The 25,520-nt window shown below is 38.6% G+C and overlaps 3 protein-coding genes and 1 non-coding gene across 5 annotated transcripts; 1 reads left to right on the top strand and 3 right to left on the bottom strand.

The window, feature by feature from the left end:
• Positions 1-456: 456 nt before the first annotated feature.
• nrm (nurim) lies at positions 457-4,877 on the bottom strand. The gene is made up of 4 exons (XM_031295947.2): positions 4,643-4,877; positions 3,185-3,378; positions 2,848-3,024; positions 457-1,706 (listed from the first exon to the last, which is right to left on the bottom strand). Exons 1-4 carry the CDS (start codon positions 4,791-4,793, stop codon positions 1,404-1,406), a joined length of 825 nt encoding a protein of 274 aa, XP_031151807.1. The 5' UTR covers positions 4,794-4,877; the 3' UTR covers positions 457-1,403.
• trnak-cuu lies at positions 4,296-4,368 on the bottom strand. Its single transcript has one exon. It is a non-coding gene; the product is annotated as a tRNA-Lys (tRNA).
• Positions 4,878-5,405: 528 nt separating the features above from the next.
• On the bottom strand, positions 5,406-6,949 carry limd1b (LIM domains containing 1b). The gene is made up of 4 exons (XM_031296359.2): positions 6,865-6,949; positions 6,116-6,246; positions 5,895-5,944; positions 5,406-5,793 (listed from the first exon to the last, which is right to left on the bottom strand). Exons 1-4 carry the CDS (start codon positions 6,871-6,873, stop codon positions 5,705-5,707), a joined length of 279 nt encoding a protein of 92 aa, XP_031152219.1. The 5' UTR covers positions 6,874-6,949; the 3' UTR covers positions 5,406-5,704.
• A 2,857-nt stretch (positions 6,950-9,806) lies between these two features.
• Positions 9,807-24,681, top strand: cdcp1b (CUB domain containing protein 1b). Of its 2 annotated transcripts, none has more exons than XM_031295949.2 (13): positions 9,807-10,151; positions 13,074-13,298; positions 13,684-14,025; positions 15,541-15,756; positions 16,417-16,758; positions 17,330-17,545; positions 18,642-18,998; positions 19,119-19,478; positions 19,969-20,166; positions 20,583-20,930; positions 21,565-21,921; positions 22,026-22,107; positions 23,334-24,681. In XM_031295949.2, the coding sequence occupies exons 1-13, from the start codon at positions 10,088-10,090 to the stop codon at positions 23,830-23,832; spliced, it is 3,606 nt and encodes a 1,201-aa protein (XP_031151809.1). In that variant the 5' UTR covers positions 9,807-10,087; the 3' UTR covers positions 23,833-24,681. The 2 variants fall into 2 exon arrangements, with proteins under 2 accessions (XP_031151809.1, XP_031151808.1); XM_031295948.2 differs by having other exon boundaries at positions 9,808-10,151; positions 20,574-20,930.
• The last annotated feature ends 839 nt before the right edge of the window (positions 24,682-25,520 follow it).

The raw sequence follows: 25,520 nt of genomic DNA, 5'->3' as shown, positions 1-25,520 counted from the left end.
CTGAAAATGGTAAAAAAAAGAAGAAAAAAAAATAAAGAAGCTAAAATACACATGATAACTTTAACACGATAAATTAAAAAATAAGCATCTTAGTGAAAACTAATATATATTTACCTGCAGATTTTCTGTTATGTTCTTCACAAACCAAAGTACAATTTTAATAATTCATTTCAGCATTTTTAAGTTGTCTGGGTTAATGTTTAAAAATTTTTTAGCATGGTGCAGTTTCAGAAGTTCAGTCTATTAATATTATTTCTTTCTTCTTGAAGTACATTTTTCCAATATTTCTCGATTTATTTTTAGAAAGCCAAGCAAATATGTTTAAATATGACTATTCTTTACGTATTTCTCCAACTAATTGTTTCGGTGCAAGCAGGGGAGTACTGAAAAATGTCATCTTAATGTTCCAATCACATTATACTCCATGTTGTTTGTTATTATCTCTACAGTCAGTCTGAGAGGTGTTGATTCAACTGTATGATCATTTTGGAGGGAGCAGTTTGTGGTGCTGCTGAGTTGTATTGTGTTACACTCACAGGTGTTTCTATCATATTGTCCACCCCACTTATGGGTAGGGTAGGTTAAATATCAGAAACACCTCTAATATAAAAATAGTGTAAATAAACCAAAAGCATGTCACACACTACAGTATACAGCGTATCACATTTATTCAAACTGATCTTGAAAATAGTTATTTTTGTCATTACAGTGAGGACACAATGCAGACAACTAATACTAGCATACAATACATGTTGAATCAAAGATTACAGTACTTTGAAGTTTGAAATACCAACTGTATTCACTTTGTTCATGAGATTACTGTTGAGGTGTCCCCAACATAATATAAAGCAACCGAGGAAATACATTCATAATCTTAGAAATGCCATTTGTTTTTCATTGTAGCTGCAAATTCTGAAAATGAAGGCTGCATTTTTGTGCTTTTTGACAGTGTGAAACCTCAGTGGCACATTCTTTTTCAGACAAGACAATTAAGACAATTGAACTTGAAAATAAGTGCGCAGAGAAATACATTGTACCTGCAGTTGGAACGTAACAAGCCTATAAAAATATACTGTATGAATCTGACACAAAATATTTTTTTTTGCAATAAAACCATCCATATTCTGATTACATTTAGGAGTATTTCTTCCTATATTTAATCAGAATATATAGAAATATCCTCAGAATATAAAATAATAATTGTGTTATCAAATGTAGGAATAAAATCTCCTTTATGAAATCCCATACACAGTGAAAAGAAAAACGACGAGTGTCAAGTAGTGTCATTATTATTCAGCGCAGCAGATAACCCGGCTTATTGAGAACTCAGTTTCAAAACAAACTTTCTAATAATTTTAAAACAGCAGCCACCTTCACATCACAGCAGTAAGAACACCTTCGCTTCACTTGTCCTTGTGGTCGCTGGTGTCAGCGCTGCCATGGTGCGGCTCGGCAAAGAGCTGCAGCTTGCTGTTAAGCTGGACGCAGAGGTAGCTTACATCCTGTTTGTCCAGAGAGTGTGCCAGGGCCAGGTAGGTCGACAGAGTCCCCGCCAGCAGGAGCCTGTCTAGGGACAACGCTGGCAGAAGCCACAGCACCACGCCCAGTTCCACGCACACCGGGTGGCGGAGGTGAGACAGGAGGCGCTGGGCACCAGGTGACTTATGGGACAGGGGGTCCCCTAAACCGAGACAATCGTAATACACCTGAGAGAGCAGAGGGGAGGAGAGGGTGAGGATGAGAGAGACAAATTAGCTTAAGCAGCAGCACCAATAACAAGTCAAGACAAGTATTTACGTAACAATTTAGAGGTTTTCATAATCACTGTCACAGCTTATACACTCCCTGCTTCACTCAATTTGATCTTTTTTTAATATCAACTTGCTGTTTTAGCATCAAATCAAAATGAGGATATTAATCCTGGTTGAAGACGTGAAAGAGTTAGCGGTTGAACTAATTAAAATGTTGATCCGTTTGATGTCTTCATCTGAGCCCGATGAGGTTTGTCTGGTATAAAATATTTAGGGGTTAAAAGTTCAATTCTGACAGCTTGTTCCTGTAAACACAGACGGTAGTAATGGAAGTCGAATCACAATTTAAGATGTTGCCTGAAAATGTATTGTGATACATTTCACATTTCATTATGAACATATCAGAATTACATGACAGTACATCTTCCTCAACTTTTGTGATACATACCGTATGCATTTCAGTTATGGCAGAGCAATGTGTAAGAAACTACAATTAACCATACAGTACTGAGTTATGGTAATAAGTTGTACTATACTTATGATGATAAATGTAGTAACTCTGATGAAGGCAAAATTTCCCTGATTTTAAGAAGCATCTCCCAGAAATAATGTCACATCACACCAAAGGATCTTATGTAAATTATAACTCTGGCTCATTGCTGTTAATTTTTGCTCTACAAATTAATTAATTTTCTAACTATTGTTCACCAATATTTTATGCTCCAATGTATCACAAATTTGTTCTGAGAGGACAAAAGAGCTGCTGATTATACTGCAGCACAGCTAGAGTCCCTTGAAGTAATTGAGGAAAGAATAAAATGTGAAACTAATGAATGTTTGTTCTGCAAACTTTAATTTCCACCTTTTGTTTAACATTTAAATACAGGCCATCTTGTGGCCTTGTGGTTAAGGTAACACTACATAGCATATACTGTAATCAAAACATCCAGTGTTGGGGTCCATTTGTGGATCTTTAGCAAAAGACTTTATAAAAAAAAACCCACTTCTCTCTTTGTTTGTTTTCACTTCTCAACTGTCATATACAGGCAAAATGCCCATTTAATTTTTTTTTTCAAATGTAATACTGATAAGTTACCTGCTTGATGCCCAGCAGTTCAGAGTAGTCAAAGATCATGAGGATGCTGCAGATGATTGCCCAGCAGAGGAAGTGCAGACTGAAGCAGAGCAGAGGGAACCAGATACTCCAGGGTGCATGACGCACTGACCACAGACAGGGGGCGCCAGTCACAGGCTGCCAGTAACGCATCAAGATCTAACACAGGAGAAATGAGAATGATAGAGTGGTGTAGAGAAACAACATCCAATATGAAGCCCGAAACATGTTCAACTGTAACTCTTGATAGAAGATGCACTCTTGCAAAGTGCAGTACAATGACAATGTAATGTATTAAATTATAATTGTGTTGTTGTACCTGGAGTGCCAGCACGGTGGTGAAGCAGTATGCTGTCCTGTTCAGGGCCCCCAGCACTGATTGGAGGGCCTGTTTGACAGGTGACCAGGCCAGCAGACTGTGCTGTGTGATGAAGAGAGCCAGCAGCCCCAAATCCACAACAAGAGACCCGAGGACAGAGCTGTCCTGCAGAGCCACCGACCACGGTATGGAGTCTTAGGTGTAAGCAAATTATGTGAAGAGAAAGTTCATGCCAAAACTTTGTCAAGTTTGAATATTGTCATACATTGTTTGTATCAGCATTAAAATACACTCATTAAAAAAATATTTGTAATCATGTGTACAAACTCACAAAGCAGCTACCATTGATTAAATGGTGTTTATTTCAGTCTTTAAATTCAAATAAATAAAAAGTAAGATGTGGAGTGAAGCTGTAGCTTATTCAGCCTATCAAAAAATAAAAAAAATATATGAACTGCTGCACTGTCCAGACAATAGTCAAAAGTTTGTTATTGCAAATAAGAATACATAATTAAAGTACAAACAAATACACATACAGGACATACTGATACCTTGTAATAATATATAATCAATACATTATATCACCAGAATAAAGAAACTAAAACTACTTTTACAATAAAAAGTATACATTAGGGGCAGGCACCAGGGTTTATTGACTGAAATGTATTACTACATGCAGTCTTTTTGCACACTGTACCATGAAGGCATTGAGAACACACAAGTAGCCTACTATTTGCAAGCACTCAAGCATGAAACATGCCACAGCAAAACATAACCCAGACCATGGACCTAATTAATACAAGCCTAAATGTTGTCCTCTTTCTCACTTTCATTGAATTTAAGGAAATAAAATTGAACAATTTATATATGTTAGGTAGTAAATATTTGTGTTTCCACTAAGGAAAATCTCGAACCTATGCCCCCTAACAAAAAGGCTGCCGCTCAACCGAAATCCGGAAACATTCGGTTTCAAATTCGACCTGCAAGCGTTCGAATGATTCCTCACACTTTTTCAAAAACAGTTTACAACAACATGATCCTCTTTTGAGGATACGAGAATTATTACACTGACACCCTACGAAACCTTGAATTAGGCGTGCATAAAGATAGTCGCCCAACGTGGGGCTCGAACCCACGACCCTGAGATTAAGAGTCTCATGCTCTACCGACTGAGCTAGCCGGGCACTGACACCTACCGGCATATATTACTATTTCTGCTAATAACAGAGACCTGTACATGTGGTAGAGAATAGGAGCTAACTTTGCTCACTATAAACATACACATAATTTCATTCATTATATTAAACACCTCCTCCTATGCAGCTTGTTACAGTGTAGCAATATAGCACCTACTCAAACCCTGACAGCCATCTCATGTTAGCTAAGTTTCATTAATAACTCCGCAACTAAAGTTAGCCAACTTCGCCTGGCCGCCTGCCAGCAGCAGAAAGCACTTACCCTGACAGAGGGTCGTCTCTCCGGTGATGTTGTGGTAAATGGCTCGAAATGATATAAACCGAATGAAGTCTGCACCGGATATGGAAACAAACGCAAAGTTGAGCAGACACACGGTCCAGAGAGCACAGCCACGTACCGTGACTGACGCCATTTCAATCAGCGTTAATATTCATTTACCAACTTCCACACTGGTTTCTTCCGGGAGGGGAATTTGTGGTAATACTGAAAATTGACACACGGTGTCGCTGCTGTGTGGTACAACCAGTAGGCGGAAGTGCATACTGTAGCCTAAGTTTCGTAAGTTTCTGTGCTGTCAAGTGGGTTTTTTTCAGGGGACATTTGGTTGAATTTCACTTTTACTTTATCCGCTTCAAGTCAGGGCAACGTAATAATGCATATGATTATATGTGATTACAGTCCGCACGGTTATTTCCAAATTATTGGATGTATTTTAACATATACAACTCGAGTCCAAACAGAGAAATGAAAATTGAAGCTCACAAAAAACACTGAAAAGTATAAAACACAGGAAACTATTAGAAATACGATTTTTTTAATATGAAATACTTAAAACAAAGCATAAAATATTAAGACATGAAAATAAAATGTGGAGCAAGATTTGTGGCTCAGATCTTTTATTTAAAATTATGATTGCACTTTGGATAAAGGCCAAAGGCACCCTACAACACTTTCCAGATTTCAGAGTCTCAAAGTCTCAAAGAGAATAAACGAGAAGAAATGTTTGTTAGGATGATGCTCACAGCTTCATCTCTTGTCCTTGAGATATTCAAGTATTTTTGGGGTTTCCTTATTATTCTGCTGGTCACGTAAACTATTCTAGCCTGCTTATTCCATAAAATGAATATGAAACAGAGAGCACAAAACAATACTCAAGACTTTAGAGTGACTTTATTGCAGACAGGATATTGTTTAACATGCTACAGATTCATCAAATTAACCATGTATTATTTATTAATATTATTATTTTTAATGTTGTAAATATATACAAAACAAGACCAGCAGAAAAAACACAGAAAGATACATGTCAAGCTGCTCCAGTCTTCAAATGAGGTTAACCTCTGTACCACTGTAGCACTCTACATGGTAATTTCTGTCAAATGATACCACTCGAATAGACTCTGTCAACCCCTGAAACAGTCAACAAATGGAGGGAAATTGTAACGATAATTTCTCAGAGACTAAAGTATCAATTACTGCTTTTTGCCATTAATTAAACAATCAGTTCAGCTCACAGTTGGCAGTATCGGCACCTTGCATGCAGCACACAGAGGAGCTTGGACCCTGGAACCATGAAGAAGTCTCAGCAAAAGGTCACAGAAACTCAAGTCACTCAATGTGTGACTTATCTCTTGTGTAGCCTGTCTGGCAGGGTTTGGTTTCATCTTTTGTCTGGAGTGTGAAGTAAAGAGCTTGGCCTATTGTTGTTGTACAGGTCCTGTATGAGAAACTCACTTGTGGTAGTCACTGACACAATAAGCTCTGGTGTCTGCGTCTACAGAGAAGGGCTGACCCTCCAGGCTCTGTCTGCAGACCACACAGCGAAAGCACGATGGGTGGTAGGACTTCCCACGAGCCTGCAAAACCTGACGATGCAAAATGTACACATTGTCAGAGCCAGTGATGAAAAGTAACTAAGTACATTTACTCAAGTACTTAAGTACAATTTGAAGGTACTTGTTTCTATTTCTACTACACTACAATTCAGAGAGGAATGTTGTACTTTGTTCTCAACATCAATTATCGTATAACTTTAGTTAGGCTACTATACTTTACTTCATTTTAGATTCATAATACAAAATTTTATCAACAAATAAATTATGATTGGATAATGACTTCATTGATTCCTTGGTGACATTCACAAGCTACCCTGCAGTATTATGCAACCTATGATCAAAAAACAAGCCACCTTTACCAGGTGCAACATAATGTACAAATGAATGCATCAATAATATAATATGCATTACTCTGAAAGGAGCAATTCTGCATAATAACTTTTACCGTGGGTACTTTTCATATATTTTGATGCTAGTGCTTTTGTACATTAACTTAAATTGTGAATTCAGACTTTTGCTTGTAACAGAGTATTTCTACACCGTGATATTCATTTTACTCCAGTAAAAGATCTGAGTACTTCTTCTACCACTGATGAGAGCATGCACCACAAATGGATGTGCACACACAGTAAATGAATATATACTCACCATGTCCATGATTAAATACCCACAGCTGTTACACGCCTCTGAGGATGAGTGAACTCTTGAGTACTATATTAAATGATAAAACAATTCACTCATTAAATGTCTGGTTGATGGCTGTAATTTTTTGTCAAACTGGATACTGTAGACAGGAATGCTAAAAAGCAATATTCTTACACATAAACATAAAACAAAGGACAAGGAGCAAGGTATACACTTTACTTAATGTGACATTTGATGATGGTTAGTTTCATTTTCTAAAAGAATGAAATTCAACTTTAAAAGAGTTTTTGAGTGATAAACTCTTAAATAATACCCAAAGATGCATTTCTATTTTGCATTGTTGTTTAATTAGTCATGAATATTTAATGTTATAAAGAAATACCAAAGATTTTAAGTCAGGTTGTGAGGGTCTTTAAGATATTTTGGATCCAAAACATAAACATTTACCCTCACATCAAGAGAACTCACTGCAAACGCTGCAGGTAAAACAAGCGTAATGGAATAAATGTCCCATCGCTCGGCAGGCTCTCTCTTCACCGTACACCGCTTTACTGCAGCGTGTACAGCTTCCTGAACACACAACACAAAGAAGAAACACAAAAAAACTGGTTACTGTGATTCTTGCTTCATTGACTGAAAGCATACTGTACAGACTGACAACACACTCACACACAGGCGGATTAATGACCTGTCTATGTAACCTACAGAGTGCTGAAATAAATGACCACTAAAACTGTGTTAGAAAGGTATATTCAGTGTATTCTTTTCTTACCAAAGTAAAGACTGGAACTATAACTTGGCTCCATCTCCAACAGGATTTTCCCCAGTTGACTCAGCCTGCTGGAACCTACTGTACAACTGTCTGGGGGTCTAATTTTATGTGCGATGCAGACAGCTGTAAGGGGAGCTGCTGTCTGGGTTCATTTGTGTTGCGTTCAGTGCTTTGGGTCTCTTCAGACCCCCTGACTCCTCCAAGGTGGCTGGCTGAGTGGGTGGCAACAGACGAGGCAAGCTAGTATCCTTAAGCACAAGTCAGTCAGTTGCTGGTAAATGTGGCGCTAAGTTTATTTACTTGATATTCTGATGGGTATACCTATCCCCTCAGGGATCAATACAGCTAATCTTTATCTATTTTACATCATACTCTATTTGTTGATAATATTGTGTATCTGAATCTGCAAAGTAACTTGTAGCTAAAGTTATCAAATACATGTAGTGGAGTAAAAGGTACACTATTTCCCTCTGAAATGTTAAACAGGAGCCATGAAACCTCTTTACCCTTTAGTCATAAAAACTTACACACATTATAACTTGATTCTGTATCTTGTTACTGCCCTCATGTGGGCTATTGAGGCATTTTATAATTCATGACCTAGAATCAGACATGCCCAATAACAGTTGAAAACAAATGCTGGTATTTGTGCCAAGTGAGCAGAACTGATTGTAACTGAACAATTTAGTTGTCTGCATTTTGTTTTTATTCTTGTTTTAATGACTTTTACAAATACTTTGTCTTTTTTCATGGTTCCTTCTCGTATTTACATCTCATATTTTGATTTATACCATATACCATATTTATACCATATATATATATATATATATATATCTGTGCTATAAATAATTGAGAAGAGAAAGAGAGAAAAAGACCAGGAAGAAGATGTCAAACATGATAATCAAAAATTGAAGTAAACAAAATGAATTTACTTGGATACTTTCGACAACTGACTAAGCATTTCACAATCTTGGAACTTATCAGTTGATCATAAACAATGAAAAAGTATTCTTAACACCACTTGACATATTACACAACCTAAAATGTCCCCAATTGAGATACAGTGCAACAATAGCTCAGTGTTACAGTAGCCTAAAGATATTAACTACTCTAAAGAAACTTTAGCCATGAATCTCAACAGCAAATGTTTGGCTGGCTTGGCTCTACAGTAACATGGGAGGGGAAGTGTGTGAACAGCTGCTGATTCTTCACTGAGGTCTCTTGTTAAGACACACTGAAGCTGTTTAAATTCACCACAGTGCCCACCCCACATGCTGTCAGACTGGTTTAACAAAACAAAACCCAGTGTCACTTGTGTTTGAGTGTAAAGGTGGGTGAGTGTGTGTGTGTGTGTGTGTGTGTGTGTGTGTGTGTGTGTGTGTGTGTGTGTTTGTCTGTGTTTTGGGGATCAATAGTAGGCTATCCTCACAAAGGCAGAAAGATAAGGACAATTTCACATTTTTTTAGTCCTGTATCTGTATTGTTGAGTGTTGTAATTTGAGTTTAGGGTTTCAATGAAAAAAACACAAGGTTGAAATTAGGCTACATGGATTAAAACTGAGGCTGAGGCTTACTTTTAAACATTTTGCATTCAAATTAGGGCAATTATTTCGGCTTTCCAAAATGTATCACAAATGTGTGTCTGCAGTTGTCTTGCCCTCAGGTATGTTTCTGTGCAGGAATGTCTGCGTCATGAGGCATGTGGAGGCAGGAGGAGAGCATTTGCAACATGGGAGTGTTATCCACAGTATATACCTACTATCAGACATCAAACATACACAGGACATCACGTTTTCATCATCATTTCACTGTGGGGAAAATGCAGCTGACCAGGCAAAACCTGCGTTTTGAATGTCAACACATCACAAATATTCATTTAGGGACACAATTTATTCTAAATTCCTGCTGTTAATCTCTATAATATTATCCACTTTGCAAGTATATTTATCAGAGTCGGTTGGTGGCATAAAGCCTAATAGCCTACTATTCATTTAATTTAAACATAACCTCTACTTTAAGCTCTGTTTCCACCGCCTCATTTTGGGGATACACCGCACGATGCCAACAATCCATGGCATGCTTGGCTGTTTATAAATAGGGCACCCATTGTGCTACACAGTGAGGGGAGTCACATAAGGACTCGTGTCTTATCAGAAGTCTATACTGTGTGTATCAGCTCTGTAGTGTCTCGGCTCAAGGGTACAACGGCAGGGCCCGATCCTCCTCAACCGTCAAGTTTGGGCAGGTAACCGTAACCTACCTGTGGGCCACGCCCTCCGCTGCGCTGCTGCGCACAGGTAATGCAGAACAGGAAGTGGCTGTCAACGCCGTCGCTGTCGCCGATAAGTGAATGAAAATGCAACGGTGTATTTGAGAGAGAAACAGCACCTTTTCGATCGTATTTTTAATAAACTCTTTACATTAAAAAAGAGAAACCCTTTCTTTTCGGTGAAAATGCGGCTCTGTGCGACCTGCCCGCTCCTGGGACTTTTGTTTTTGACGGTCTTCGACTCATCAGGTGAGATAATAATCGATCTAGCAAGAAAAACATTGTTTAGTAAAGCTATGTTCACGTGTTTCCATCTATTTTTTAAATTTTTTTTAGTAGGCTACATTAAAAAAAAAGTGCTAGGCCTAAAACAAACATTGTGGCTTTATTTCAAGTGTGTGCCAATTGGGTCAAACACACAACTGAGATGAGAGCATGCTTACAGTCACGTAAAGCACTCTGGATAAAGAGAGCTGTGTTTAAAGCTCCGTGTCAATACATTAAAAGATAGAAGACATTAAGTCAACGTTATGTAGGCCTAGGCAATGATTGATGAACAGTGGAGATGAGAGGCTGTACATATTCACTCTGTGTGTGACTTCAAGACCTCCATTTTCAAAAGGTTTATGAGGCTTTTATGGAGCTTCCTGGAGGCATGAATTCATCATGACTTCATTAATGATTGACCTGCAATCTGCTGCTGGGCTATGAATCTGGCGGGCGTTTCATCATATTTCTTTTGTTGCTAGATTTAAACTGCTTTCCCTGACTTAGGCCTAATTCATATTTTGGGGAAAAGTCATCCGCTGCATGGTAAATGTATTCTCTTTTATAGTATTTGTGGAAATTATCATACATACTATATTTTGCCACTAAATAGGCTATTTGAACCCTGTGACATCATCAACACACCCATTGCTAACTGTCACAAGAAACCGACCAACATTTTATGTAAATGCTTCAGTATTGCTCTGTGTTGCTTTCAAGTCCTTGCAAGTTAAAGTTGTACATTCTTGGTTTCTTGTGATATTGTGCAGCTTACTGCACACATTCTTTAAAAAAACATTGTAGCCTAATAAGAGTTTTATGTCACATTTTTGCATCATTGCAGTAAGAAAACCGCACCCAGAGTTCTTGTAATTTGCAATAACATTATGATTGGTGAGTATGCTTTGGGAATGCCCTTTAGTCCAGACTCCACAAGCATAATGGTGTTAAGCAGCTAAAAGTCTCCAGGACAACCATCTCGTTTGAAAAATCTCATTCAGAATGAGAGATAGCTAGTTGATCATTATGTGGTAAAATAGACGAGGGCATTAATGCTATGAATTGATGTGTTGCATTGTACAAAATAGAACATAAGACAAGTACTTATTATTGAAGTTATATGAAATGAGAAGAAGTATTTATTATTGGAAGACAGGAAACTGTGGAAAGCAAGGCAGTAAATATTTATGTATTTGGTGCATGTGTATGTAGCTTGTTTGTATCCGTGTGTCTATATGTGCATACAAATGTCTCTTCTTTCTTTTTGATAGATATAGGCTATTGTTTTTTTCTTCTTCTATGGTTTACTTATTTAACAAGTTTTCGCAAATTCAATAGAATACAGAACATAAAAAATAAAAACATTTTCCAGTTGAAAAATCAACTATATGGAGACACGTCTTGTTAAATTACCTGAACTTAGTTTGGCCTTACTGTACTGTAGTTTCTAGCTCCTTATCGGCTGACATACACACAGATGCCAATATACATCTACTGTTGTATTGGCCTAGCTGAGCTCTAGTATAAACATTTTCAGATAGAAGAGGCCTTAAAGCAACTCAAGCTGCTGGTGTGATGAAATTACAGATGAAATAAAAACATTATCATCTAAGGTTGTAAAAGGCATTGCCCTAAAGGGAGAAGTTTACATTTGCCCCATGAGATTAAATTATCACACAAACAGCAGTTACTTTTTAAAACTGGTCCACCAGAGTTCTTCTCTTTACTCAGTGCTCACAATAATGTGAAGTCAATTTATTACACAACATGATAGGTGTGCCTGGCTCAAGTGTCAACAGTTGTGTTTGTGTGTGTGTGTGTGTGTGTGTGTGTGTGTGTGTGTGTGTGTGTGTGTGTGTATTTACAAAAATGAACTTTTTTAACTTTTTAATTAACTTTTTTGTCCACCAGCCAAATGTTCAAATTTTACCAGCCACACAATACGTAGATTACCATTGTTTTTTTGGCTGGTGAGTAAAGCAAATCTACTAGCCACTTGCACATTTTACCAGCATTTGGCTGGTGGGTGGTGCTAATTTTGTACCCAGTGTGTGTGTGTGTGTTTTGTTCCTTTTGTAACCTAAATATTGCTAAGGGGGTTGAATTGATACCTTAAATTGTCCAGGAGAGCTGAATGGTGTTCTGCTCAGACCTTAAATTGTCCAGGAGAGCTGAATGGTGTTCTGCTCAGTGTAAGCAAACTGATGTCCTCTCATTTGATGTATCCCTCCCCTGTAATGTTTGAATAGTGCTGGAACTACCCACTATTTTCAATTAATCTCCCGATAATTCGTTCAATGGTCGTGTTGTCTGTAAAATGTCGGAAAAAAGTAAAAAAGCACAGTTTTTCAGAGTCCAAGGTGAGTTCTAGTTGAGTTCTAGTTGTGTCTGAGAGTCCTAAGTCCAAAGTTATCCAGTTTACCTTAAACCAAAGAATGTTTGGCATTTTTGCTGTACATGCTATGCTATCATGTTGAACCATGAATGTTTGTATTAAATTTCATGGAAATCCACCCAAGAGTTGTTAAGATACTTCAGTCTGGACCAAAGTGGTCGACCGATTGACCGACCGTCATTGCCATCCTTAGCCATGCAGCGTTAATGTGTCTCAGCATGCTTTCAATCAGCGGATGTGCAGTTGAAGCAATAGAGGACTCACTTTGCATTGATTTAGATTTAGATTCAACTTTATTGTCATTGTGCAGTGTACAAGTACAAAGACAGCGAAATGCAGTTTGCGTCCAACCAGAAGTGCAAAAACAAGCAGAAAAGTGCAATGCAATTGTTTCCATGTTTTAATTTTCTCCCCAACCCAATCAAAAAGCACACCTTTAGATTACTGATCAGAGTTTACAACATCTTTAGGCTACTTGCAGCTAACTCCCGTGTGATCTGTTCCCTCAGAATGCCTACAGACGACGGTCCGACCAGACAAAGGCTCGACAGTGATGGTGTTTACCGAGCTGCCGTTGGATCAATGTGCTCTGTGTACAGTGAGCGGGGTGAATGACACACCAACATCCTGCCACTCCTCTCTGTCCCTGCCACCTGAGGAGGAGGTCAAACTGCTGTTCAACTGCTCCCAGCCGATTGAACAGGCATACACTGTGACGATTACGCGTACAATTGGTTAGTTTATTGACCTCATTTGAAGTTTTTCAGGGATTGTTTTTGTTTAGGGAACCAATCACAATTCAAAGTATATAGGTTTTATTCTTAAAAGATTTTGAGGTTAAACCCCTTATGAAGAGCCGTTTCTGTTATCAGGTGTGATAAGTTCAATTTAAAGGGGTCAACCTTCTCGGTTACTGCCTTGACATAAGAACCCAAAAACCTGCATAATTCTCGTCCAGCCTCAGTCCTGTTGTTGGGGTGCCACAATTCTATTAATTCTAATTTAAATTGCTTAATTTACATCAAAACATAATTAACAGACATACACATGCACCTTGCACTAGCGTTGAAATTCTTAATCAATCTGTGCATCTTTTTGTTGCCTTTATTTTTTATCCAGAGTGCACTAAGGATACCTGCAACCCTACAACAGAAAAAGGTCAACCCTCCATCCTTAAAGAGTTCAGCAGAACCTTTACCTGGGAGCTGAAGGCACCTGAGAAGACAGTTGTGAGTCTGGACATACTTGGAGATGGGCTGATAGAGACATCCCAACCATGCCCTAATGGATTTCAGTATTCGGTGACCGCATCCAAAACAAACACCAAGGGCCGGACTCAGTATTGTCAAGGTGGTTCTGTCACTCGTTTTGACCTGCCCAATGGAGCTGTTGTGTCTCTGCACGTTAAACCAAAGGCTCAGGTCGATTCACTGTTGTTCCAGGCCTCCGCTGGACCACTAAGTAAGAACAAATTACTGAATATAAGCTCTTTTAAGAAACTGTCAATCCTAGTTTCATCCTAGCTCAGCACAATAACTGGAAATGACTAGCCTGGCTCTGTCCAAAGGTAACAAAACACGGGTTCTAATCTGCGACTTGAAATGACCAACTTCTTCTCCTTCTCTGAAGACTACCAACGTTAAACTTCCCAACAGCACTCCTGCTGTCCCTCTGACAGATTAGAGCGAGACTCAGCCAAAGGAGGGAGTCTGGAACAACCACCTTCGATTGGCCAACACTATGTTTCTGTTAAGCCTTTCCTTGACTGGGTTACAGGTGCATAACAGACAAGTTCACAAACTCTCACTTGAAGCACCAAAATTGATTTAAAAAATAAATAAATCTTTTTTATTTTTGTAATTTTTAGGGGGGCTGAGATGCAATTTAGAGCGTTTTTCCATTACATGGTACATGCTCGACTCGCCTTGACTCTACTCGCCTTTTTTGTTTTTCCATTATGAAAAAAAAGTGCCTGGTACTAGCTAACAGGTACTTTTTTTAGTATCCCCTCTGTCGAGGTTCCAGGCGAGCTGAGGCGATACCAAAAGGTGACGTGAAAACCTGCAGACTACTGATTGGGCAGAGAGAATCTAAACAAACCCACCATTTTTAAATAGTTTAGCCAGCTGTGTTTTTAGTGAGGTTACAAATAGTGCGTTCCATTTAACTTGGAACTCGGAAGCTGGAGCTGGGAATGACGTCTCACCCGAGTTGAATGCGTTCCATTTACAAGTCAGATTTTTCATTGTGGGGTAGCTCTAGCCAGGTTAGCCATTGTTAGCAATACCAGTTGATAACAACGCATTACGTTGTTTTTTTGTTTATACAAACAGCGTAGCAAACAAACAGAAGTTGGACAGGACTGTGTGTACGACGATGATTTAGTGAGACACAAAAAAAGACAGAAGTGCCAATAACGGTATGATACTACAGCTTTCACTACTGTTGATGCACGGGGCAGCCATGTTGGATTTTGAGCTCGGGGTACTGCGAGGTTGTCAGAGTTGCAAGCTCGGAAATCCCATGGGGCGTGTTTCCAGACTTTTACCTTGGAAAATCCGACTTCCGAGTACAAAGGAACGCACTAGTGAGCTTTAGAGGCAGGTAGGCTGATTTAGTTAGCCTACCTCTGGACAGAGCCATGTCTAGCTGTTTTCCCCTGTTTCCAGTCTTTGTGCTAAGCTAATTTAGCCACCTGCTGGCTGTAGCTTCATATTTACCATACAGACATTAAAGTGGTAGCGATCTTCTCATCTTACTCTTGGGAAGAGAGCGAATAAGCTTATTTCCCTAAGTGTCGAAAGTTTTTTCCATTATGTTTTAATGGCGCAACATGATTTCACTGGTTTGAAATTAGCTAGTAGCTACTACGTTTTTAGGAAGGACTACACACAATCTTAGAGACAGATTTACGAATAGCTGGTGTAACACAATTCTAGCAACTTTCTCTCTCTCTCTCTTTTTTGCCCCCTTAAGAGGGCCGAACAATGCTTCTAAGTGTTGATTCAGGCACGACTGTGGTCGTCAGCCGGGACCCTGATGAACCAGAATGTGAAGTGTGCTATGTTGATGGCTCCACTCCCAACTGTAGCCCCACAGAAAAGACACTGACGAATGTTGAAAAACTCTCGCTGGAGTTCAGCTGCCTGAAACCTCAGGATGTGTACAGCGTGAAGATAAGGAAGAAAATAGGTGAGAACTGTGGAGGCCATGCCAACATGTACTTCAATTACCAGCAAAATTTGAGATTGCCCATTTTAAACTATACATTAAAGTCTCATGTATGGAAGACAAAACAATAGATTAGTCTGCAATAAAAGACATTTAAGTAAATGCTGAAATAAAACAGAAATAAATATCTTTATAAAGATAAATATTACATACATATATTGAAGCTGTAATGAACACAATCATAAATCAATAGTTAATGCAAAATTAAATGAAAACAAACAAATGTTTGCAACTATTTTCAAAAAGGGGTAAATGTCTAATTTATTTCTACAATCTACTTCTGCATCTCTATTATTGTGTTTTTTAGAAATAAACTTAGAAATACAGAAAAAAAATAAAGATTTGTAGAATTGTAGATTAATTAAATTTATTTATGCCCCAATCAATGGCCATTTATTTATTTAATCATTTATTTTTGTATTTATCTCAACCTGCATTTATATACAGATTTTTTATTCATTAAAACAAATATGTATTTATTAGTTATTGATATTATTATTTACTTATATATGTACATTGTCTACTCCAAGTCAAAGCTCTTTCTCTCTCTGTGGCACTCAAAAAAAGACCAAATGCTCATTTAACGGCATAAAATTCACATTTATCATTTTTGTTTCTCAGAATGCACCCAGAAAACCTGCACTCCCCCTGCAGGAGAAGTTGATCCCGACCTCTTCCAGGACTTTAAAAGATCCCTAACATGGGACATTAGTGTTCCAGAGAGAACTGTATTAACCTTGGACTTCCCTGGTGGATTAAAAGAGATGTCTGAAGCAGAAAATTGCCAAAATGGCCACCAGTACTCAGTGAGTACAACTAAAAGTGATGGAAAGATCCGAACTAACAGCTACTGTAAAGGTGGGACAGTGTCTCATCTGGATCTGCTCGGAGCCACGACAGTGACTGTAGAAGTGCCCAAAGGAGGTGAACTGGACTCATTTACTGTCAAAGCAGCACCAAGAGGCAAGTGTCTTTTTTTCATTTTGTTCACACGAGAAAGAAACCCATGTAGGCTATTTGCAGAACAACACATACAGTATATCAGACATATTCCTAAAAACTAATGCTATGTCCTTTTAAAATGACACAAGTATGTTTCATAATAGGGTTAACCCTTTTTTCTTTCATCTGTTGTCATAGAGGCACCCTAAAAACTGAATGAAATGACATATCTTATGAAAATCATGTGCACAACTTAATTAATATAGATGCAGTGCAGATGGTATTTTATGGAGTAAAATTACATCCATTTCCAAAAGAAGACTCTGAGGCTGTAGTTAGTACTGAGCCAAATGCTAACATGCACACAATGACAATGCTAGCATGCTAATGTTTATCAGGCATCTGAGTTTAGAATGTTTTTTGCAGGTGTTATAAACAACAAATAAAAATGTTGATCTGATAAAGGCACTAGATGAAAAGTTACGAGACCACCAAAGTAATTACAATTCATCCTGAGGGGGGCATGAATTTGTGAACCACACTTTGATCTTTGCTCTGATAAATATCTTGTTGTACCACTTTCTTTCTTTAGGTGGCAGAATGATGCCCGTTTTGCCTGATCCTAACACCGTCATTACCATCAGCAGGGTGCCCAGTGACATAGACTGCAGTGTATGTGAGAAGAAGGAGCCCACATCGATATGCAAACCAACACAACTCATCCTGAGAGATCCTCGCCATACCACAGTAGAGTTTACCTGTCCTCAACCTCAGGATGTTTTCAGCGTGGAGATCAACAGAAAAATAGGTATGAATAGAGCTGTAACAATTCCAAATGTTGCTGTACAATTAATTGTCTCAGCAATAATTGCGATTAACAATGTAATTGTCTCTTTCAGTCAAATATAAAAACATTTTTAAAAAACAAATTAAAAGTTTTGAATGAATTCTGGGGTAAATTTTTTGGTTATATCATTATGTGAGCCAGATAATGTAATAACACAGGTACACACTCTATAAAGTATACAACACCTCTTTAATATCATAAAACATTTTTTCTAACTATATCCCCCTTGTCATTTTTGTTATTATGAACGTGTATAGGGTCAAGTGCCAAACATTAATTATTGAAATAATAATAGAAAATTTAGTCCGACCAATAATCACTTGTATAATTACAATTTGACATCTAAACAAAATCAACAATTACCAGTCATACACCTTGAGACCTCAGCTAAGGTTAGCAATTAATTGCGGTTAAAGCTATAGTGCGTAGTTTCTGTCGCCCCCATGAGGAATTCTAAGTAATTACAACAAAACTGTCGGCGCGTCTACATGATAACAAGCCTTCCGTGATCGCGCATGCACCCCCACCCCTCCTCCATGCAGTTGCTAGTAACCAAGGAGTACACGAGGATTAAAAAAACATGATGGACTCTTCAGGAGAGGTAATTATCTTCCAAAGAAACCGCGATTATGTAAAATAATTGACAATTAGGCAATAATGTAATATTTGTTACAGGCCTAGGTATGAATGTCATTTGGTACAACCCTAGCTCCTGTTGTGGTTTTTCACATTTGTTATTTCAATAAAACAACAACAACAAACAAAAATTTTGATTAAATTGATTTGTATGACATTAAGCACACAGTCCAAACAAACTTTATGATTTGCTCTTTCCAACACAGTTTAAAAAGAATACTCTCACATTGACACACTTACCATCCAACTCGATTATTTTTTTGGAATAGATTTTATAAAAATCTCATTCACTAAAAGATTTACTGAAAGCGGCCTGCAGATTAATTCATCTTAATTCTTTAGATATGTTTTTTTGCTTTGAGTCTTTGTTGAGACAAAACTAAATTACCATCGCTTACATGCTCTTCTCTACAAATCTCAGACTGCACAGAGGCCTCCTGTTCTGGAAACATTGTTCAGGCCGAGTCCTCACTGTTTCCAGACTTCAACCGGACCTTCACCTGGGATCTGAAAGTTGTCTCTACTCGGACCTTTCAACTGGACTTCCCAGAAACAGGAATGCGACAGATTCCCAACGAGGAGACCTGTCCAGATGAGCACACATACTCTGTTGTTATCTATCTGCGCACGGGGCCAGCAACCATTGGTACCTTTTGCAAAGGAGGAACTGTGACCACCATCCTGGCTCGCTACAAGGGCCGTGTGTCTCTGCAGGTGCCTGGCGACAGGAAGCTGGATCCCTTTGACTTCAAACTCAGTGTTGGACCTGAGACCAGCAGTAAGTTAGTACAATATTTGTGTCATGCCAAACATTTGGTCTATCCCACATGGGATTAGACCAAGACATGAAACATCATACCAGATGTCTTCTGCTGATTCTCTCCTTGTTTCTCTCCAGTGGCTGCCATAGTGAATGTCAACCTACCTCGAGGTGTGTCAGACACAGACTTTATTACAGCCAACTACCCCAGAGATTTCCCTGATAGCCAGCAGATGCAGTGGGACTTCATGGTGCCCGGCATGCACAACTACACAATGCATTTTCATGATCACACGGCTCCAGAGTGTCTCAACAGTGACGTGGAGGTGGAGTACCAGAAAGAGGACAAGAAGATGACTAGGCTGACTCTGATGGATTCTCAGCCGCAGCATCAGCAGGGCAACTTCAACATGGTGCTGAAGAATTGTGAAACCAACAGGACGCTACAGGGACTCACCTTGAACTTCAGAGTCTCTGTAATGAGGAGTGGGCATCCAGGTACAGTGGTAAAGTTTGACATCTGGGAGTCTGAAGCTCTGGAACTTATGCAGTACATGCACTCAGCTAACCAGGTTACCTCGAGAAAACTTGTTTTTTACAAAAAGAATAGACAGATGTCATTTTTGGGCAACCTTGATTAGGAAATACAGTCACAGACGGAATATGTTTTCATCCAGATGGGTAAAAAAGTCTTTTATTTATGTTTAACGACTTTCTGGGTTTTTCAAAGCGTAGTAGTGTTTCGAAGTATACATTTTTGGAAAAAGCTTAGCTCTGTGACTTGAATGCAATGTAAAACATGAGAGGCACAACCTGGGGCTATGTTAGTCCAAATGCGTAGAACCAAACGTTTGTTATAATGGCATAATACTGCATGTATTATATGCAGACAAAATGTTTGTCACAATATAAACCACAATATAAACTGATATGAAGACTTTTTTTGATCACTAAAATATTGTCTCTCTATGTTGCATTTCTGTCTTAGTTCTGTGTGCGGTGGATCTAACCAAACACCAGGGAGTGTCCGTGCAGGTAGAGAAAGTGGGTTCTGATCCCTACTGTGAGATGAGAATTAACTCTAAAGTTGAAGAGAAGATCAACGTGGCTGCAGGCACTAAGGCCGACCTCTCCTTTCTCGACTGTCCAAATGAAGATATGCGCCTGACTGCTAGTAAAGTTATTGGTAAGATGATTTTATTTTTCATGTTCATGAAGTGATTGTAGCTTTTTAGTTTTCTTGTTAATGTAAAGAGGTTTTTTTACGTTAATGTCTATCATAGTTCCCTGGTTAAAGAAATATTAAAGTTAAAGTATGAAGTAGTAGTTTAATATTTTGGTATGCTAATAGCTATATGCTATTAGCTTTGTTGCCGAAAGTTAGATGCAAAGATAAATACCACTCTCAAGTCTGTAATGTAAGTATGAGATCTAGATCTAGTAGACAGCTAGCTTAGCTTAGCATGAAAACTGGAAACAGGGAGATGGCTAGCCTGGCTCTGTCCGAAGGTAATACGATACCTTTGTATTTGTTGCTGGCTGTTCCTTTAGTTGGAAACTTAATATTCTCATTTTGTGTCTTTTGAATAACAGACTGCCAAAACGGGATGTCCTGCTCTGCGACTGTCCTCATTGTGCCCCAACTGGACTCCTGTCTCCCGATGCCCCTCCACAGCTTCACCTGGCACCTCACCGTCCCTCAGGACGGCACCGTGGATCTGGTGTCACCCACAGGGAGTCTCCAACAGTCCCTGCCCGGCCAGGAGTGTAATCAGTCTGTCTCCCTGCATGTGGCAGAGGGCGATGGGTTTTCTGTTGGAGATTTCTGCTTTGAAGGAATCGTCCAGAAAGTTCAGGTGCATGGCAACGTCTCAGTCACAGCGACAGCCGAGGACTTTAGCAAGACCAGGGGTCCTTTTCTCAATGCCAGCTTCAGTGAGGAGATCCCAGGTAAACATGGATATACTCGGGGGCCGAGATTATTTAAATATTTGATTAATCTGCAGATTATTTTCTCGACTAATCCATTAATCATTTTGTCACAAAATTGTGAAAAATTGTAATTATATACTGTAACTAAAGTTTTACCAACCAACAATCAAAAACCCAATATTATCTTTACTGATATTCAGTTTAATGTCATATATGTCAAAGAAAAGCGGCAAATTTTCCTTTGAAAAGCTGAAATCAGAATTTGTTTTGGCATTTTTGCTTGGAAAACGCTGACATGTTTAATTTTCTGACTAATCATTTAATCAACTAATCGTTTCAGCTTTAACATATTGTTCTTTCCTTATGGTTTTAATCAACATTCTGGCAGGTTTTAACAGATTGTAATCAATTTGATTGAATTTTCATATAACCAAAAGATTAAATTCATAGATAATGAAAATAATCGTTAGTTGCAGCCTTCGTTAGAGGATCTATATCTGTATTCTCCTGAGAATTTGTCATGCTGCTATGTGCTGTGATTCTCCACTGTAATTATGTCAAATAGAGCATGTTCAATTCCCCACAGGGGCACTGTTGCACCACGAATGCTGGAGAATACAGTACTGACACATTGTTTCCATCCCGTTTTTAGAGAGCATTATTTACAGAGTCAGTCCACAGATATTGTCTCCGACCCTGCTGGCCACCCCCAACTGGCCTCAGGGTATGAAGCCTTTTTCCACCGTATCCTGGATCGTCACTCTACCGAGCCAGTATCAGGCGCACATGCAGTTTGTCAACGTCAGCCAGCCGAAATGCAGCGACGGGCACACTGCCATCAAGGTGAAGATGCTGGGGGACAATGAGGAGATAATGACCCGCAGGGAGGACAAGTTGTCGGAGGACATGCTGACAGTGACACGTAGTTTCTATCTCACCATGTCTAACTGTATGCCAGAGAAGGGGCACTTTGGTGCATTGACCAAAATCGATCTGCAGAAGGAGAACAGTAAGCAAACAAGACTAATTTAGGCCTTGTACACAAACCAAATACCCCTTAAATAACTAGAGTAAAGTGCTTAATTCTACCATGTCTTCTGTTTGCCTCTACAGATCTCTTGGCCATCCTCCTCGGGGTAATGGGAGCTATTTTGCTGTTGCTCATAGTGCTGGCTAGTGTATGCCTCGTCGCAAAGTGAGTACACCTGTAACAGAACTTTGCCAACATCTGGGCCTGTATTTATGAGACTGTTAAATGTGAGATTTTGATCTTAGGTGAAATATAAAAGTAACAATCCTAGACTTTTACACCTACTTATTTGCAGGTTTTTTTTTTGATCGGATGTTAACGCTTACATCACGAACAGCAAGAATAAAGCTAGCACTGATTTTGTTTGCGATCACTTTCTATGCATCTCGTCTACACGTGTCATTGTGGTACTAAATTACCCTTATATTATCCTCGTTTTCTCTGACTTACCTCATCTATCAGCGGCAGAATTTTCCTCACAGCTCCATGTTTGGTTTTCTTTTGTTTCCAATTCAGCCAGTTTCCTCTAATTCCATCCCTATTTATACATTGTTATACTACAAAATGTATATTAAATTGGTAATTTCTCATTGGAGATATTAAAGGTTTTGCATAAATAATATAAACTTAAAAAAAAATTAAAATTGCGTTGTTTTTGCAGAAAAACACAGTACTGTCAATATGTTAGGGTTTGTTTTGTTGTTAATATGGAAGATGTTGACTAAATCCTTGTTACTGATTATATATTTCTGTAAGTAAAATACTTGATAAATGTGTTTTTCTTTTTTCAGCGAAGAACTTTTTTACTTCTAAGTTGGCTCTTCGGTATTTGAGTCCTGAAAATGAAAAAAATGTTCAGACCAGTCAAAAATAAAAACATATGATATTGTTAGTTATGTAATAGATAAATTATACGTTTGTCAAGACCAAAAATGGGACCAAAAAAATAGATAAATAGGAAAACAAAACAAAAAATGACAGTGTAATATTAAAAGTTTTAATTTATTCTTTAAAATGATTAAATAAAATAAAAAAGTGTTTTGCTTTTTTGACTAACTGATTGGAGCTTATAGGGAAAGTATTAAGCTTCATATTTTTTCATTACAATTTGTTTACTAACAATATTATGTATTGATGTATTTAGTTATATTTTTGACAAATGATAATATTTGACTATGTTTTAGTCAGTTTTGAGACTCCATACTAAAGTGCATTCTTAAGTGTAAAGTTTGATGAATATGGGCCCTGGTTTCTATGCGATTGGATAAAGTATCTTGTTTTTGACATGAACTGGTTTAGAGATATTGTCTATATTCTGTACAATCGGCCTGTAACTGACTCTTGTTGACTCTTTCTTATTGTTTGTGGTTTGCCTTCATCTTTTCAAACAGGAAAAAGAAAAAAGACAAAATGAACAAGGAGTCATCCATCTTCATCAGCAAAGGCAATATCTTTCGCCCAAGTGACAGGCACTTCACCAAAACTCGGTCTGATAACGAATCCCACGTTTACGCCTCCATAGATGAGACGATGGCGTACGGCCACCTGCTGGGCTACGCCGACAGCATGCAGGACCACTTCAACGGGATGCAGGTAGACTCTTATAACACATTTATAGGCCCCACTGATGCAAAGCTGCCTGTAATCAAAGAACCGGACCATGATCCTGAGATGGACCAGTTTAAGCCATTCCTGAACCCGTCTGAGTCTTTCATCCCGTCCCGTCCGCGCACTCCTATCGACCGGCAGGACAGCTTCGGCTTCCAGGACCGCAGGATGGTGGACAATGAACTGTACACGTTCAAGAGCACAGGGGATATAAACACGATCCGGCTCTCTGGTGTCGACATGGAACCACAGCCACCTATTATAACAGAGGACTCCTTGTAGTGTGTCAGGACTGTCACTACACGATGGACCGCTGTTACTCTCGTTCAGTACAGAGTATCTCTAGACTGTACTGATGTGAACTTCTGTGTCTCGATCACACTCAGGGAATCTGAGATCGATGAGCCTGTAAATGCAATGTGAATGTCGTTTTTTGTCAGAAAAAGTCAGTCATTTCTAAAGCTTCAAGAGTCAAAGCTGCCAGCCTCTTTAAAAGGAAGTTTAGCATTTTGGTAGGTACTTTTTTCTGCTTTCCTGCAGAGAGTTAGATGAGAAGATTGATTCCATTCTTGTGTCTGTCCAGTATATAAAAAGCTACAGCCAGTAGCTGGTTACCTTAGCATAAATACTGGAAACAGGGGGAAAGAGCTAGCCTAGCTCTGTCCAAAGGGAACAAAATCCACCTACCAACACCTCTAAAGCTCAAACGGATTAAAGAAATAAGATGTATTAATCAGTGAGCTTGAGAGGTGCTGGATTTTATTATCTTTAGACAGAGTCAGGCTAGCGGTTTTTCCCCGTTTCCAGTTTTTATGCTAAGCTAAGGTAACCAACTGCTGGCTGTAGCTTACTGTACAAACATGAGTGATATCGATCCACTCATCTAACTATCAGCAAGCAACAAAAAATGTCGAACTATTCTTTTAATGTTTGATTTGTTTAGTTTTATCTCTGCCCGTGTGTCATGGATTCAGGAGCAGGGACTAAGAAAAAATGTGCAAGTACCTCTGGTCCTTGTTTTAAAAGTGTTTTTATATTGTTTACTTGTCTTGTTTTTAAAGAGTTGTTTTTCTTTACCTGTAAATACAATGTAGTGTTTTGCAATAAATTCTAGGAAAATGGTCTGGTGGGGAAACCGTGTACTTTTTGAGGTAATGACTGCCATCACACTTCATTTTCCTTCTTGTGCTGCGACTGTCCTTTTGTATTCTGAATGGTGAAAACTATTTCAACCACAGGAACTCTGGCCATGAAAAACAGTGAAGGAAGGAGTGGTCTTCAGACTGCAGAGCAGCAGCCAATGTGTACCACTTTGAAGGGTTTTTACTGGAAACAACAAATGTCGAAGCCATGATTACATAGTTGCACCACATTTCTTGTAGCTGCAGATTTTAAATTTAAAACAAAGTCTGCATTTCTGTTATCTTTCCGTTTGGAGCTTTTTAACTTTTGGAAACCGTGTTTGACATTTTGGGAAACACATTGTTGCTGAGAGTTAGATGAGAAGATTATGTGGTATCAATCTTCTAATCTAATGCTCGGCAGGAAAGATAATAAGCGCATTCCCCAAACTTTTCCTTAAAAAAATGACAATAGAGGAACAGGTTTTCATTGTTTATTGAGTAAAGGTTATATTATATTAGGCTAGACATTATAGGAAACTACAAGGCCAGCAAACTGAAATAATCTCTTAAAAGAATGCGGCTTAACATTGAGTCATTGTTTTATGTTAATGCAATATCACTTATAATTCTGGCTACAAAATGCAGGAATGATGAAGGGATGTCTGAGTTTAAACCAGTGGTTCTCAACCAGTGAGTCATAATGAGATGTGTTGAAATAATAGAAACTTACACCCAGTTTTTACATGCGTGCAAGGTGCCATCACCTACATACCTTTTATTGCAGGATTACTGATATTTTGAATTATGAATATATGTGTTTTGAAATGATTGGGAAAACAATAATCC

This window comes from Sander lucioperca, chromosome 14 (genome assembly GCF_008315115.2).
Source record: "Sander lucioperca isolate FBNREF2018 chromosome 14, SLUC_FBN_1.2, whole genome shotgun sequence".
Lineage (NCBI taxonomy): Eukaryota > Metazoa > Chordata > Actinopteri > Perciformes > Percidae > Sander > Sander lucioperca.
The sequence above is the reverse complement of the archived record's forward strand: the minus strand, read 5'-3'. Positions and strand labels throughout refer to the sequence as shown.

Coding starts and splice junctions, on each gene's coding strand:
- nrm (XM_031295947.2), bottom strand. CDS start 4,793: ATGGCGTCAGTCACGGTACGTGGCTGTGCTCTCTGGACCGTGTGTCTG. Junction 3,379..4,642: donor AGAGACGACCCTCTGTCAGG/GTAAGTGCTTTC, acceptor CTTACACCTAAG/ACTCCATACCGTGGTCGGTG. Junction 1,707..2,847: donor AACTGCTGGGCATCAAGCAG/GTAACTTATCAG, acceptor CTGCTCTCTCAG/GTGTATTACGATTGTCTCGG.
- limd1b (XM_031296359.2), bottom strand. Junction 5,945..6,115: donor TGTGTCAGTGACTACCACAA/GTGAGTTTCTCA, acceptor TCATGGTTCCAG/GGTCCAAGCTCCTCTGTGTG. Junction 5,794..5,894: donor GGTGCCGATACTGCCAACTG/TGAGCTGAACTG, acceptor GTTGACTGTTTC/AGGGGTTGACAGAGTCTATT.
- cdcp1b (XM_031295948.2), top strand. CDS start 10,088: ATGCGGCTCTGTGCGACCTGCCCGCTCCTGGGACTTTTGTTTTTGACG. Junction 20,167..20,573: donor GACTGCTAGTAAAGTTATTG/GTAAGATGATTT, acceptor TTTGAATAACAG/ACTGCCAAAACGGGATGTCC. Junction 20,931..21,564: donor CTTCAGTGAGGAGATCCCAG/GTAAACATGGAT, acceptor TCCCGTTTTTAG/AGAGCATTATTTACAGAGTC.